At 42.0% G+C, this 16,532-nt stretch overlaps 1 protein-coding gene across 2 annotated transcripts in view; it reads right to left on the bottom strand.

Annotated features, from left to right (window-relative positions):
• Positions 1-453: 453 nt before the first annotated feature.
• RFX3 (regulatory factor X3) overlaps positions 454-16,532 on the bottom strand; it is a 638,508-nt gene continuing 622,429 nt past the window's right edge. Inside the window, exons 17-18 of one of the 2 annotated variants that reach the window (XM_078675714.1) lie at positions 7,594-7,636; positions 454-1,598 (exon numbers count right to left, since the gene is read on the bottom strand). In XM_078675714.1, the coding sequence (XP_078531840.1) occupies positions 1,360-1,598; positions 7,594-7,636 (282 nt within the window). In that variant the 3' untranslated portion in view covers positions 454-1,359. Of the gene's footprint in view, positions 1,623-7,593; positions 7,637-16,532 lie in introns of both variants that reach the window. The other variant, XM_078675716.1, reaches the window with a different exon arrangement.

Here is a 16,532-nt window from a genome sequence, read left to right as displayed (position 1 = left end):
CAAATGTTAAAGATAATAACAACAGAAAAGTATTAAACCTTAGCTTCAGTTATGTTTAAGGCACCATGTTATAGCCGAGGTACAATGATCCCTGATGTACATTCTTAAATGGCAATGGTCCATCTAGCCACCTAGTCTCATCCTACTGAATTGGGATTAAGTACAAAATGAGGTGTGCCAGTTACACTGCCCTATTTATTTATTTCTGTTATTTCTTCATGTAAATCTACCTACTTTAAGAACCAGATTTTAATTGTTTTTTTAGGAAACACTATGCAGGTTGCTACATTCCTTGCATTCTACAAATTAAGTTTATTTTTGTGTGTGTGTGTATATATATATATATATATATATATATATATATATATATATATAAACACATACAAACATATATTAAAACACACACAGTATTTTAGCAGCAGCAAAAACTACTGATACAAAAAAAGACCCTTAAACGAGAAAACTGCTTGTGTAATGGATTCCTGTACATCCTGTTTAGTATCATCTTTGAAAAAAATCAATTCACATATTGTTTTCGCCACCACTTAACAGCAGAAGGTATTGGCTTCCAAAACAGAATCAGTAGTACTCTGATATCAGATAGTTTGGGTATGCCAGTGCAATCACAAACTAGAGACTCTATCTTATAGCGCTCACTTGCCCGATGCATTATGTAGTACATACATTTCTTATTTGGGCGGCAAACCTATACTATTCTTTGCACTCATAAATGCTGACAGTCTAACTTCTCTGCTGAGAAAGAGAAAATGGACATGCCCGAATGGTCCAGACCAAAGTTGGCCAGTCCAATACTTTCCATAGCATGGCGATACAATTATCAACATAGCATCATATTCAGGACTGAAGGAATCAATCTTTCAATAAATACAATGCTTCTGCTGTTAAATGAGTCTGCCTCCAGTGTAAATTAGCAAAACATACTTTTTTCTGACATTTTACAAAGTGCAACTAAATCCTACACATGTGAAATTATACACCATGACTAACACAGAGCATTAAAACATATATAATAAAATGCTACAGAAAATATTTAAATTACTATTAAATTAGAAGAGTAGAAAATGTCAACATCGAGCTCAGCAATATTCCTTCCTGAACCTAATAAAAGTTCATGATGAGACAGGCAAATGATTGGTTTATGAAATGAAATAACGTTTTCCGGTAGATCTGCCAAAACACAGACACCCTTTTACATTTCACAACCTATGTTAAAAAAACAGTCAGCAAAACTGAATTTGACAACAGTCGACTTTCAGGCATATTCTGTTTCATATGTGTCAAAAGTCCACCTTGACAGTGTTGCTGCCATTTTGTTTTTTAAAACTCTTCCATGTGTGGTCAGACAGCTGTGTACGTGTTTCCAGTAGTGCTGCACTGCCTGATAGTCTGAGTACTTGTGACAATGTGTTCACTGTGAAGAGGGGTCAGGAGGTTCTGTTGTACTCCGCTATCAAGCACGGGTTGGATGCAGCCCACCTGAAAAGCCTGGTTCAGCTCACTTTTCTCTCTCTTGGCTAGTGGCTCACCAGACTCATCCAGCTCTTCATCTATTTCGCTTTCAACTTCACTGCCCTCATCTGCACAAATAAACAACCATGAAACTAGCACAAGGAGAAAAGGAGAGAAAGAGAGACAAAAAGAAAATCTAAATACTGCACAGGCAAATTCAAACAATCTTGTATTCACTCACAAAACAGATGTATGAAAAGCAGTAAGAGGGCAATTAAGAGTTTTTTTATTAATTCAAGGATGAACTAGACATTAAAGCCGCTCATTACATCTGAGAAATAAACATCATTGTTAGCAGTGGAGAATAGGAGACATGTATACACTCGCCATGACCGTGAAAACATGTTAGTAAGCATTTGTTCAAATGAAGTGGAACAAGGAAAATGTACCCTGCAGCTTCTGGAATATAATATTGCTTTTTTCGGCCTTGTACATCAGGCTGCATTATGTTTGCATAATGAAGACACTTACTATTTCTGACACCTTAATGGTTGAGCAGTAAATGTGTTTGAGGAATGTGTCTTTTTTTTTTACAATAAACACTTCTCCGTGATCGCTTAAACCATCCTTCTATATTTAAATCAAGGGTTAGCACCCCACATTCAAGGTACAAGGATAACGTCACTGTATGCACATTTTAAGTGGTAACTGTTCCCTCGTACGGTTTTAACAGCGAGACAGACATCTACCTACCTAAATAGCTGTAACAATATCAGTGCATGGCAGTTTAACTTTGTTACTTGAGACTTAAAAAGTAGTCATTTAGCACCCAGTTATTTTAAATTAAGGACTTGAGCAGGTATCTTCTGCATTCTAGACACCAGAATGAGGGGTACTGAGAGTAGGTGAGCAATCAGATGATGACAGATCACTTGTGGTCTTCAAGTTTGTGAACTGTACATAGATGTTGTATTGTTCTTTTTAAAGAGTGCCAATTTAAAGTTGTGGAGGGATAAAAGAACTTTAGGCCTAGATGAATCATTTTCAAATCACATGAAATGATGTAGCAAGCGGATTGCTTTTGGCATCGTCTTCAGTGTATCTAAAGATGATCCATGCAAGCTGCCCATCCTATGAGAGAGGCACCAAATGCAATCAACAGAGAACATTTCTTATATATCATGTTCTTGTGCCAACATCACCATTGGTGATCAAGGAAGGCCAAATGACAGCCTTAGCCTGTTTTCGCAGCTCTTGAAGCACTGACTCAACTGACCTTCCTGATTCAATAAGCAGAAAAGTATGGAGTTTGAGAATATATGACATTGTTGAGGCCATGAGAGAGGCAATCAGACATATTTTTTGACCATGCTTTATATTTCAGTTAGAAAGAGTCTTTCCTCTGAAGGTTACTGTATAACGATTTTCTGTATCTACAGTCACTCCCAAGCACCGAATTGTATATTCTTCCTAAATTGTTCTGGAGCACCAGAACAGTGTATTGAGGCTGGAAATTAGAAGCCGAAGCCTTGGAAAAGGCCTTCTGGTTTTTACGTCCAGTAATGTGCTGTGTTCATGAATTTGAAAAAGGCATGAGGGAGACACTAAAGGCCAAATGAAAGGATTGTAATTTGAAAATGATTTTCCATCAGCCATCTAAGATATTTCCTTTCTATCTAAATATGAAAGTATGTGTCCTGTGGCACCTGTGATAAAGTTGAATGAACATCTGATGTAACAGTATGATTATGAATTACGCTTCCTTCACCCATTTGTTTGTTGTTTTGAAGTTGAAGAAAAGTCTCTACTACAAATGTAGAGATTTCACAAAAAAGCAACAATATATCCTTTAGACTTTGTAAGATGATGAAACAGCCTCACCTATGGATGCTGCAGAAAAGGCAGAACCTTTTGCTACAGAAGATCTAGTCAAAACTGCATTGACATTCATGGTAGAATGCCGTCAGGTGGGGACTTGAACTTTTGGCAGATTCTGCACTGAAGCTAAAGGTTGGTGGTCTCTTTGTTTAATTCATGTGACAGTGATACAGTCACAAAAAAGGTGAAGCCTTTGATGGTGGTAGCTTTCACCCGTAAACTTGCAGCGAATGATAGCGGTGGTAGTTGGCATCTAATGACGTGTTAATGCCATACATTTAATCATCAGCACGAGAAACATTAGTTCCTGAAGAGATCTTTTGTTGAGCATGACATCTCAAGCCTGTTACCCTCAACCAAGAGGAATGGATCATGGACACGATTACTATAACCACTATTAAAACCTTTGGCCTCCAGGCCAGAAACATTTGTCGATACATTAAGAAAACATTGAGACATCAACATGCCTTTACTTAAACTTGCTTGAATATTCTGTCTTCCATCTTAGGGCAGATCCATTTGCAGATCTTACATGCACTCCCACAAAGATGTGTCCTACCCCTTAAAGCATAATAATGCAGTTATAGTCTTTATGGTAGTGGCTGATGAGTCACATATTTTCCGGCCAACTGTGTTAATCTGTTGACTTTCCTCCTCTTACTAAGTAGACAAAGGAGGTATAGATGAGGTCTATACTTTTTTTTATCACATCTAGTTGTTCTCTTGGCAAATGTGTGAAAAATCTCTATCTATAGCCTGTGCTAGCAGGCTGAAGCAAGCCCAGAGAGTTTCCAACCGTGGCCAGTGTTGAAAGTTCTTAAAATTGACTGATGATCACAATATTAGTAGGGATGCTCAATTTTGCAGCACCTATGGCTAGAACAACATAGAATGTTATGTCATCAGTGAGGGATACCCTTGGATGAGACAGTTATGGGACTAGGTTTCCTACTGGGATTCAGGACTCATAATCCTATGTGGAGAATAACTTCTTTGGAAATATCACTTCTCTGCCTCATCTTAGTATGAATATTTCAAGCAGGGTGCTGCTGATTAGTAGGCTTCTTTTTTTGTTTGGACACCTCTGGAGACAACTTGGTGAAAGGTTCGTCAGTGAAGTTCATTACTTTTGCAGACCTTTGACTCCGAAAGAGTGCCATTCCTGAGCTTGGAATCCTCAAACATTTCTTCTGGCTGAAAGATCGCTCCCTGGAGATCGAAAAAGTTGAGAACCACTGCACAGTGATACATCCTTGAGGGTAAATATGATAATGTAGACATTACTGTTCTCAACTCTGAACTTCAGCTTGAAAGTCCACTCCTCAGAATCGATTACCTGAAAGACGCGTGTGCCTCAACACCGAAAGAGGTTTAGACGGTTAAGTCTTTGAGATTACCCTGGACAGGAAGCAGTCACTCATGATACCCAGAACATCTTCAGTGTTGAAATGCAAGAAAGTGCCACCCTAAATTTCAAATTTGAATGGCGGGGGGCACAATGATGACTCTTTTCATGAATGCCTCCAATGGAGTTCTGGAATTGGGTAAGAATGTATTGAGGTGGAAAGAGGACCATCCCTAGGTAATTTGCTGGGTTAACAGCTTGAGCCAAGCCTTAATTTTTAAAATAAAATGCATGCTCTCTTTGTAGTTTAATCAATCACCTTCCTTTTACATCTTCTGTCTTTCTCTGACTTTATTTCTCCCACAAGAGGGCATTTCACAAAAAGTGAAGGCCAAAGTCACATTATCAGTATCATTCCTGAAAACTGGAAAAATAAGAGCCCTTCCCCTTTGGACTTTGGACAACAACCGGACACCTAAAGAGTTTCAGTGGTGCCCATAATATTCCAGAATCTTTCTTCAAGGTAATATCGAAAACATCCTACACACAAGAGGAGAAATTAAATTATCTTAAATAACTGACTCTGAACTAATTTATAAAGTAATAAACTTTCCAGCTTCACCCAAGTGATAGTATTATGTTTCCTCTCTAATGCTTCTTATCTGGCCCTAGTAACTCGTTCTGGTTTCTTATTATTAGGATGACAAATTCCTATGTGGATACAGCAGTTTTTTTCTAGGTTCTACCTATATTAAGTTTTAATGAAGAAATCCGTAAACAAATTCAGTTAATACAGACTTTATAGATGTATTTAATATTTTTTATAAACATGTTCTCTGTAAGTGTTCTGGGATGCAACAACCATGCACATATATTCCATGTTTATCCATTCAATAAAGATATCTTAATGCAGAAAAGAAACACTCTTTTACAGTTAGAACTCTATCAAAAGATAAGTTAAGCAATGCCCCTTGGAAATTCATGTGTGGAATCAGGTAAAATATCCTAAATTCACTAAAAGTACACTGCTCTGATGGTCTAATGAAGCGTTCACAACAAGAGGCTTTGATTAGTTAGGCATGCATGTAAAGACATGTCTATATTTGAAATATTTTGAAATCCACTGCTACCAATGCAACACTTTTGACAAATAATCTTTGGGGCAATATTGAGGTAAAATGACAAATCCTTAAATATGTAATTTGAACCTACCCTGTCCCTTTTTAGATATTGACTATAGTTCGGCCAGTGGAATCAGTTCGCAACCTAGGCATCATGCTTGACAACAAGCTTAGCATGGAAACCCAGGTTGCAAAAACGGCGTCCTGTTGCTTTGCAATTATGCAGTGCTTGCGAAAGATCTTGCCACTATTACCATCTCAGGCGCGGGCCCAAGTGGCAAGATGTACGATCCTCAGCAGGTTGGACTATTGTAACGCCCTTTTGCTTGAAGCGCCCGGCTTTCTGTTGGATAGGCTCCAACGAATTCAATCAGCTGCTGCTAAGCTGGCTCTGGGGTTGCCCAGAAAAGCGTCCGCATCTGCAGCTCTGGCAGAACTCCACTGGCTCCCTTTGAGACAGAGAGTGCAATTGAAGTCTCTTTGTCTCGTCTTTAAGGCTCTTCATGGGTTAAGACCCTTATCAATGCAATCTAAATTTGATTGGTATACTCCAACCAAACTGCTGTGCTCCTCATCGGCAAGACTGGTGAGAGTGCCAAGGTTTCGGAAGGTTAGATCAGGGGGCAGGTCCTTTGGAGTGGCTGCTGCCAAACTATGGAATAGACTCCCATGGGAGATTAGGCAAATTAAGGAGCTTCTCCTTTTCAGGAAAATTCTTAAAACCTGGCTGTTTCCCAAGTATTAGCTGCTCGGCCTTACCTGTCACTTCCTTCCACCCCTCTTCAGCTACTAGCGCCAGGATGCCTGCAAGGCGGCAGTGCGCTTTACAAGTCGAATAAATAATAAATAAATATTTTCTGTGTGAAAATCAATTGTCATACTAAAGGAAATCTCGTTCCTTTGTTTAATTTAGGCTATATTAAATACAAGTTATTTTTGTAATCAGTTTGTTTTAGAAAGGCCTTTACATGTATAAAACATAGAACATATCTATGTTATTACTGTTGTTTTGCAACAGAAATTAATGAAACTAGCAATTATGTCTAGAATCTTTGTGAGGAACCTCTTCCATTGTCCCAGAGGCTGGCCTGCTCTCAGCCTCTAGAGAACGATGATGTAGGTAAGTAATGTGGCTATGAGGTTTGGCTGAGGAGCAAGTAAGAGAAAAGGACAGGAACTAGATATATAGTTTCAAAAACATCTGGAAGCTATGGATCTGAGGATGTTGTTCTTTCACAAAGAGCAAACCATATTCGAGTGATTATGTGGCTCATTACTCTAATATTATTATTTAGATAGGGATTTCAAAAGGTAAGGTGATCTTAGACTGGAATTTTTTGTACATCCTCTCCAATCTGCTGATAATTGTTGGGTAGTTCAAACATTAATATTTCTTTTATGAGTTCTGATATTCTAGCACTATTTAGGCATGTTAAAAAACAGCTGCAACACCATAAAATGTTCACATTTTTATATTAAAACCTTTTCCATTTCATTTGAAACATGCTCACTGTCAATATCTTCAAACATTTTCAAAAGTATGGCCCTTGTGAATACAGCATTGGATTGTTCTACATAAAAACCAATTAGTCTACATTTATTAAACAGTGATACATTACAGACTCGTATAGACTTAAATGCTGTGAATACCCATTATACTTATTTCTGAATACACTGAAATTATACATTTAGAATAGCAAATACACATTTGTAGAATTTGATCTCTAAAATGATTTTGGTTGTGTGATGAATACATATTTGAAATATTCACATACTTACCTTTATCCATGTTACCAGGAGAGCAATCATTCAGGTCACCAAACTGAGGGAATGAAAAGAACATAAGAAATATGTTTAACAACACAAATCAAAAGCAAAACACAATAGATATTCAAACAAATGTAAAATATTCTGTAAGCTATAGAAAAAGGTTGTCTGTATGGCTCAGTATCATCATAAACATATCCTTTTCAGAGAATTCTATTCTTCAACACAAAAGCCTACAAATATCAATAAAAAGAGTTTAACAATTTATCACAGTTTAGCTTTACAGCTATATGAGGGAATTTCATATTTATACATGTATGTTATTTTGTGCTGCATTTACATGGAATGCAATAGTCCATAGTAATTAATATGTGGTACACCTAAAGATGATCATTTATAGCTTAAGGGGCACAGGATCGGTGTTAACAATAGAAATTAGACTAGCCAACAAAATATAGCACAATTTGGTAGGAAGAAAAAAACCATGAAATAATTCCATGTTCATGATTATTTAAGATATAAAATAATTGGATGATAGATATTTCTCTGCTTTTCAAATAAAGAACTTACAAAAGATCGCCAATTGGCTTATATTAAATGATCCCATGCGTACAGAATGCAATTCAATTTCCCATCAGACACAATTAAAATTGGCCCTGTAAAAAGTTACTGACAGTGTTCTAGAAGCTGATCAGTGCTACTTCCTGGTTTATGCTCTATTGATTCCAAGAAAGACTTAAATAAAGCATGGGCATATGTGTGTATATAAATTTTCCATTCCAAACACAAAATAGCAACTGTCCCTGAGAACTTGAAGATACAAACTTTGTTAATTTCATCTTAACTCTATGTCATGTATCATCCATTCTCTTTGTTTGAAACTTAAACTGAATCATAGTTAAGGGCCTCTAACATCTGCTTCCGATTCAGTGGCTTGCCAAGAGTGTAAGTGTTAGTGTGACAAAATTGAGGCAACTGACCATATTTTCATTCTTTTACAAATTTATTTCAAAGTCACTCATCTATATTTCAAATATGTTGGGCATCATTTCAATGCTTGGCTTAATAAAAACCTTTTCACATTTCCTCATCCAATGCAATAGTAATTTCTCAAATAATGTATCATCAGTAACATCCTCAATATTTACATAAATCACTTACCTGATGTTCAGTCAGTTGGGCTACTGGATATGGATAGCTGGCCAATATTAACTAAATGAAATAAGATAACTAGCTATATCTTACTATAAGCAGAAAGTGCTAATCAACATAGTCAAAGGGCTGTCTTCTAATAAAGCAATCAATGTTGGTGGTTTGTTGACATTAATGTGTACATTCAAAAAATAAAAAGTAATTTTATTGACCTTCGGTGTAGGGAAATTAAATGAAGCAATAATATACTCAGTCCTGTGGACACCACTACTGTGAACAGATGTAGGTATATTTTTAATGCTTTTGAGCTAAAAGACATGACATCTTTTTAATGTCTGCTAGGTTTTCATATTAATGGCACATGTTGTGTATTTGCTTACCTGACCCAGCAGTCACATAGTAAGGGCAGAGGTTTCAATAATCATATATTAAGGTAACAGCTCTCAATAAAGAATTTCTTATAGAACAATATTTGGACATCATTAGGACTCGTGGCCTTTTGAGTTTCCTAAAGGGGTACACCGTTTTGACATTCAGTTGGCTTATGGCTCACAAAGCCTACTGATTAACCACAGCATTTACTGAAACCAGAGGTCCAATAGTGCAGCCCTAAACTTATATTTTACCACTATTTAACTTTTCCTGAAAGGGTAGTCCATATTTTCACATTAAGAGATAGTGTACTTAGATAAACCATGACTTGTTCAAGTTATTTAGCAAATGGCTAATTAACACACACAAAACTAAATGACTGGAAAACACACCAGTAAATGAATTGAGCATAAGGGAAAAAATGGTTATTGTGTCTATTGAGAGTCATTGAAATGTAAAAAATAAAGTGAATTATGCCTCCATCATACATCACTTTTCCGCTCAAGTCGGAGTCACGTTTCTCCGCATTTGTAAAATAGCTTGCAATATAAACAGTGTAAGGATTCAGTCACAGTAGTATGGATAGGAATTCTTTCCACCATGTCCACGAAAGGCAGGCACAGAGAGGAGAAGGAAAATTAAAAAGACAGCTAAGAAAATATAATAAGTTGTAAACATAAAGAGCCCATCTCTGTTCACTGTTTCTGAGTTCTGTCTAAAGTTCATGCATTAACACAGAGAAATTGTGAATAATATGTTTGAGGTTTAAACCCCTAACATGCAAAAAACAGGGGCTCGACTCTGCGCTGTGCTGTGCAGGCCATCATGACATGGTCATCTGATATCGTTTGTGTGAGTGAGAAACTGCAGTCACTATACTCTGTAAATCGAAAAAATATAGCTTTGAGGGCTTCTTAGAAAGCTCTCTGACACATTCTTGCTTTTTTATGTTTGTGTGATGATAAACATGTTTGATGGTCTCTGGAATGAGACTCATGTTGAACAGCTGGCTGTCATAGCCATTTTCTTTTCTTCACAGAGTTCTATATATAGCGTGAACTTGACCCGGAGGTATCAGAGCGCTTTACACAAGAACCAGTTGCGTTATATTAGGACACATTTATTTTTGTTAGGCATGGGGAGATTAAGTGATTTGCCCAGAATCACAGGATGTTGTGCGTCCTTGCCAAGACCCGAACCCGGCACCCCAGACATGAGGTCAGACGCCCTAGTTGTTAGGCCGACTCCTCTCCCATTGCTGTGCACCTGGTAGAAGACTCAAAATGATCTCCACATCTTAAGTGGCAACCTGATTGAAATATTCTAGAGGTGTTACTGATCCTGAAGATGGTTAGACACCTGGTCAAAACACACAGAGAAAACACATTATACACGCTCAGACATCTCGCTGAGCAAATACACTTAGATCAGAAATTCCCAAACAGTGGGTGGGACCCACTGGTGGATCACAAGCTGATTTTTGGTGGGTCAAGAAAGTCCTGGTCTGTGTATAAGTAATATTTCAAACAATTTTACCTGTTTGTGTGCCAGTGCGGAACTATGTCCCTAAGTAGAGTTTTAAAACAAACCCTCACAAGTATTCCCAAGCAAGACTCCAGGTGAACCTTCCAGTATTTGTTGCTGTTGTGTTTTTAATTTTACAAAGCCAATTCAACAGAGAATGTGCTCACTATACACAACCATACACAACCATACAACTTTTGTTGACTTTCACACGGTAATTGAGAAATATGGGTGTGGCCTAATGGCCGGAGCTGCTGACTTTGGATCTGGGGAACCAGGTACATGCCCAGGTGTTGGCTTGACATCCCTTGATTGTGGGCAAATAACTTAATATTTAGTACATGATTGAATTATTTGCCCTTGTGTAATGTAATCTTGTGGTCATATAAAGCGCTCCTATGCCCTTAGGCAGTAATTGCGAGATACACACACAACCCTCAACCCAAAACTGTACAACTGGGCCTTGTTGTAACACCGGAGTAAATATTAGGCCATGCCCAACACTTTACTGCAGGAGGGCAAAGGCTAAAATCACTGGTATCAACACCAAGATTTTTAAGAAGCCATGTCATTTTAGTTAACAGGTGCCACAGACCAGCACCCTACCCAATCCGGACTCCAGTACGGTTCACTATGTGCTCCTTTTATGAGCAGATCAATTTCTTTGCCACAGTCCGATATTGAAGGGCATGGTCAAAGTCATGACGTTTACAAACAATTTCTGTTAATGCATTAAAAAATTACCCCTGCCTTACGTCCATTAAAGCTAGATGAGTCACGAAAGACTCTTATAACAAGCATTTGCAATGCAATAGGTCTCGCATTTACTAGAGTTTGAGGTATTGGCATTGTAAATGACAATGCCTTTTATTTTCTTACTTATTTACTTGAAGCAAATCCATTTTTGTGGGAAATGAGGCTAATGGGAAGAGAGGAGAGGATGTGAGGTGTAAAACTGTGCCCTAGTACAAGACAGGAGATGCTAGAGAGGGGGGTTGGACTTGCAGGTGCAGGATGAAGGGCGAGGAGGGACAGTGGGGAGGAAGCACACATGGGTGAGCCCATGACGGAAGAAAGTGGGAGGAAGCACACAGGGTGAGCACATCACAGAGGGAAGTGGGTAGGAAGCACACAAGGGTGAGCACATCACGGAGGGAAGTGGGGAGGAAGCACACATGGGTGAGCACATCACGGAGGGAAGTGGGGAGGAAGCAAACAAGGGTGAGCACATCACAGAGGGAAGTGGGGAGGAAGCACACAAGGGTGAGCACTTTACGGAAGGAAGTGGGGAGCAAGCACACATGGGTGCCCTAGTACAAGACAGGAGATGCTAGAGAGGGGGGTTGGACTTGCAGGTGCAGGATGAAGGGCGAGGAGGGACAGTGGGGAGGAAGCACACATGGGTGAGCCCATGACGGAAGAAAGTGGGAGGAAGCACACAGGGTGAGCACATCACAGAGGGAAGTGGGTAGGAAGCACACAAGGGTGAGCACATCACGGAGGGAAGTGGGGAGGAAGCACACATGGGTGAGCACATCAAGGAGGGAAGTGGGGAGGAAGCAAACAAGGGTGAGCACATCACAGAGGGAAGTGGGGAGGAAGCACACAAGGGTGAGCACTTTACGGAGGGAAGTGGGGAGCAAGCACACATGGGTGAGCACATCATGGAGGGAAGTGAGGAGGAAGCACACATGGGTGTGCACATTACGGAGGGAAGTCGGAGGAGTACACATGGGTGAGCACATCACGGAGGGAAGTGGGGAGGAAGCACACAGGGTGAGCACATCACGGAGGGAAGTGGGGAGGAAGCACACATGGATGTGCACATCACATGGTAGAAATTCGAATTTAGTATGCCTGAACTGAGAATAATAAAATACATCTTTTAGTAAAGTTGGTTTTAATATTCTGTGTTTGAAAATACCACTTTTAGAAAGTAGGTATTTTCTTGCCTAACTATCCAGGCCTGCCTCTGCTAGGTTGTGTATTCGTTGTCTGGGTTTGTTAGTGACAGGACTGGGGGATTCCAGGAGACAGGCTGGGGCAGCCCAGTGGTGAATAGAGAAATCTGCATCTAGATGAGAGGGAGGAGTTGCACCTGGGACCTGAATAAAGCTGGACCTTCCCTCTACAATGATGGCTCCACCTCCTGTGGCTTGTCTGATGTCTCTGCCCTGCACTGTGAAAGGAGAGAAGGAATCATGTCAACAAAATGCTCCAGACCTGTGTCTTCCCTCCCCTGTGCTGGCTCCACCTCCTGTGGGGCGGCTGATTAATCTGCAGTGCACAGTGAAAGGATGAAGAGAGTCATGTAAACAGAGTGCTCAGGAACTGTTTTGGACTAGGCAAGGGCCTCTCTGCCTTCAGAGTTCAAAGCATTTTGGGGTATAAATATTGGGACCCAGTCCCAAGGACTTTAGATCACTTCTGGAACATGAAACCATTTGCGAAGGAGAAGAACCAAGGAAGCTGCAGGAGTTTGACTGCCCCTCTGCCAGTGTGCTATTTGCTGGGTTGGCTTGCAGTGGTTGCTTCATTGCCAAGGAAAGGAGAAGGAACTTTTTAAGGACTTTCATCATTTACAGAATATTCTCCAAGGGCTTGAACTGTGCTTGCCTCCTGCTGAAGTCTCAGGGACAAAAGACTTCACCTCCAGCGCCCCTCTGAATTTCCTTGCTGGGAATTCTCAACTCCAGACATTTGCGTGTCGCTGGGAGCTGGAAGCGCAACGCATTGAGAGGAAGCGTGTTGCCGCCGCATCGGAAATAATCGCATCGCCGGAGAAGCGAGCCTTCACCGCATCTCCCTGGAAGCATGTGTTCATCGAAGCTGCCTGCTGTCGCATCACCGGAGAAGCGGGACGCCATCGAAAGAGTCGCCATCGCATCACCAGAAAAGCGTGTCGCTGGGCCTGTCGCGGCTCCAAAGTACAATGTCGTCGCAAGGCTGCCAGGGCGTCTACGCATCATCATCGCATCGCCGCTTCAAGGGCGCCATCTTCTCACATCGCAACCGGATCATCGCATCGCATCAAGGCGCCATCTTGCGCACCCAACGGGCCTGCAGGCCGAGAATCTACGCATCACCTCCGCACCGGAAAGGATTAAGACGCATCCCCTACTCTGCACAAGCATTGAGGCACGACGCATCATCTCCCCCGGATCACGGAACCGATGCATCTTCCCTTTTGCGAGCCCTTTGTTTACTTTGCGTTACGCATCCAGGTACTTTGTTGAGAACTTTATTGCATTTATCATCAACTTGAACTAAGCAACGTTTTATCAATCTTAAGTGTAGTAATGGGGATTTTTGTCGTTTGTGGTCTTGTGTTAAGCCTATATATAAAGAATACTTATTTTTATAAAACCTGTGTTGTGTCCATCTGTAGGGCTTTCACTGTATTACTGTGTATATTCACAAATGCTAAACATAATGCCTCTGAGCCTGTCTGCTCGTGCCAAGCTACCAAGGGGGTAAGCAGGGGTTATTTAGGAGTGTAATCCCCTTATCCCGACTAAGAAGTAAGGGTCCTATTTGGACAAAGGTGAATACCATTGCCAACTAGAGACCCCCAGATCTAACAATGCCGAGCTTCCTTCTTCAACTGACAGTTCACTTCAGCCAACTCTTGTGTGCCTATCATCACACAATGCCTTCCCTGGATGCTAGAACACCTTACTGAGCAACTCACACAACCAGCTTTCAATGATGCTTAGACTGTTTCTTAGCATCAGCCTCAGTTCTGCCTTTCCTTGCTCAGCCACAGTAGCCCCCAGTATGGAAGAATTTTAGTCATGTAAAACCAAAGGGACTAATAGCGTCAGTGCTTTGCCATCCCTACTGAAACTCTAATTTTAATGCCAGGATGAGGACTACCACTTCCGCTCCAACCTGATAACAAAGGCATGATCTACACCGTGTAACATTCCAAGTGATTTCCTGCTCACATTTACTTATATTGGTATATTTCGGTTTTAAATACTGCTTTATTGTGTTTGAATTATTGTGCAAAAAGTTGAAGCATTTAGGCTGTCAGGTCATGTGATTGTTTACCTTTTCTACTGACAATACCAGCAGTAAGCTGGACCTGTCAGTATTTCTTTGGACCACCTCTTTAATACCACACAAGTCTCCTAACATCTGGGGGCGTGGCTACGGTGCTAGGTAGAATGGATGCCTCTTGAGGGAGCTCCGCATGCCAGATTCGGATTTCCGGCAAATACCAAATGTTAAAAATGCCTGTGCCGCTTACGAACTGCATGCAGAGGTGACCTCATCCCCTGGGCAGGATCGGGGAAGATTTTTACTCCGCAGCTGTGGTGGAACTGCCGGAAATTGGCGATTGTCTCCCCGTGCCGGCTTCGGAGAAAATGGCGCCCTTCTGAAGGAGAGAAGCCCTGTGCGGGAAAATGGCGCGGTGCGTACACTCAAAGCACCGATTAATATGAGGAGGCGCGCTTCGCTGCACAGGATTGAGGTTTGCTGACTGGGGGTAACATCAGTGTGGAGGATACGTCCTGCGTGATAAGAGCCGATGCTGGAGTGCAGGAGGCCCCAGAGACCTGTGGTTGCAGCGGGGAGGCGGGAGGAGCCCTGCAGGATGCTGCTGGCGGACCCGACCTGGATGGTGCTTGGCGCGACTGGTGACCCAGAGGAGGCGTGGTGAGTGGGCGGGAGCCGCGTACTGGGCCGGGTGCTGGTTGGGCTGTGCGGCCTTACTTAGGTGCACCTGTCACAGTGCACGGTGGTATCTGGGAGGGCCAGAGCAGGCAGACTATGTGGGGCACAGAAGGACGACACCTTCACTGCCTACTAGTGGGTGGCTGAGCAGACTTGACGCCCATGACTTGGAGGTGCCAATTTGGATGCTTGATACAAGGCCTAGTCTGCTTTTGCGGGCTGGGGTGTGCAGGGCACTGCTGGTGCTTTTGAGCTGCGGGGGGAGGGTCATGTCTGCACCCTGAGAGCGCGTGAAGGTTCTGGCGTGACCGTGGGACATCCTGGGTGGCATGGTCTACATCATTGGCAGCATTTAAAGAATATAACAGGGCGCCGTGCTCCGGCTAGACAGCAGCAGGGAGCTTTGGTGGCAGATGCCGGATTGTGCTGCAACGCTGCTGGGAATGGCTTGATAACAGTTTGGACTCATTCTGTGTGGGGCCGATATCTGAGACCTGGCTGGCTGATTTCTGGGTGGCAGTGACTGCAGGAGTCAACTGAAGGCTGTCTTCAAGACCGCGTGGAACCTCTGTGTTCACCTGTGGTGTGCGCCTCAGTGGGTGGCCATATTTCCCAGCCTACTGTGGGGTGCTGCTAGGCAGTTGCACTGCTGTGGGGCTAACCTGCGGACACGGCGGAACTGAACACTGGAACAGTGACCATGAAGTGTGACGCGGCTGTGACAGCGCATAGTGTCCTGCTCATGTATTGCCACCAATATGGGAAAATCTGACCCTAATCAGCCGAAGCTCCAGTTTGAAAGTAAATGCAACACACGTACTAGCGAACCCATGGGAGATCAGCCTGGGGCGCAGGGTGCCTCAGGGACGGTGGAAGACGACACCAGAACCATCCTGCTAGAACTATGCGCTGGGATGAGGCCTCGATGTGGTGAAGAAGAAGGTGGTCAAGCATGAACACACACTAGATGTCCTGGAAAACAGTTTATCGGACACGCAGGACTCGCAGGCGGAATACCGGACCCTAATTCTACACATGGAAAAGGTTTTGGAGGTCATAAGGGCAAAAAATGAGGATTTGGAAGCATGCTTTGCATAATTGGCCTGCCTGAATCCACGCCATATCTAAAATGGAGACATTCATAGATGGCCTGCTGCGCGAACTGTTTGGCTCAGTGTTGTCCACAGTAATGATCATTGAGAGGGCGCACCGATCGCTGGGCA

The sequence above is a fragment of the Lissotriton helveticus genome, chromosome 2_1 (assembly GCF_964261635.1).
Source record: "Lissotriton helveticus chromosome 2_1, aLisHel1.1, whole genome shotgun sequence".
Lineage (NCBI taxonomy): Eukaryota > Metazoa > Chordata > Amphibia > Caudata > Salamandridae > Lissotriton > Lissotriton helveticus.
This window is presented reverse-complemented; position numbering and strand designations above follow the sequence as displayed.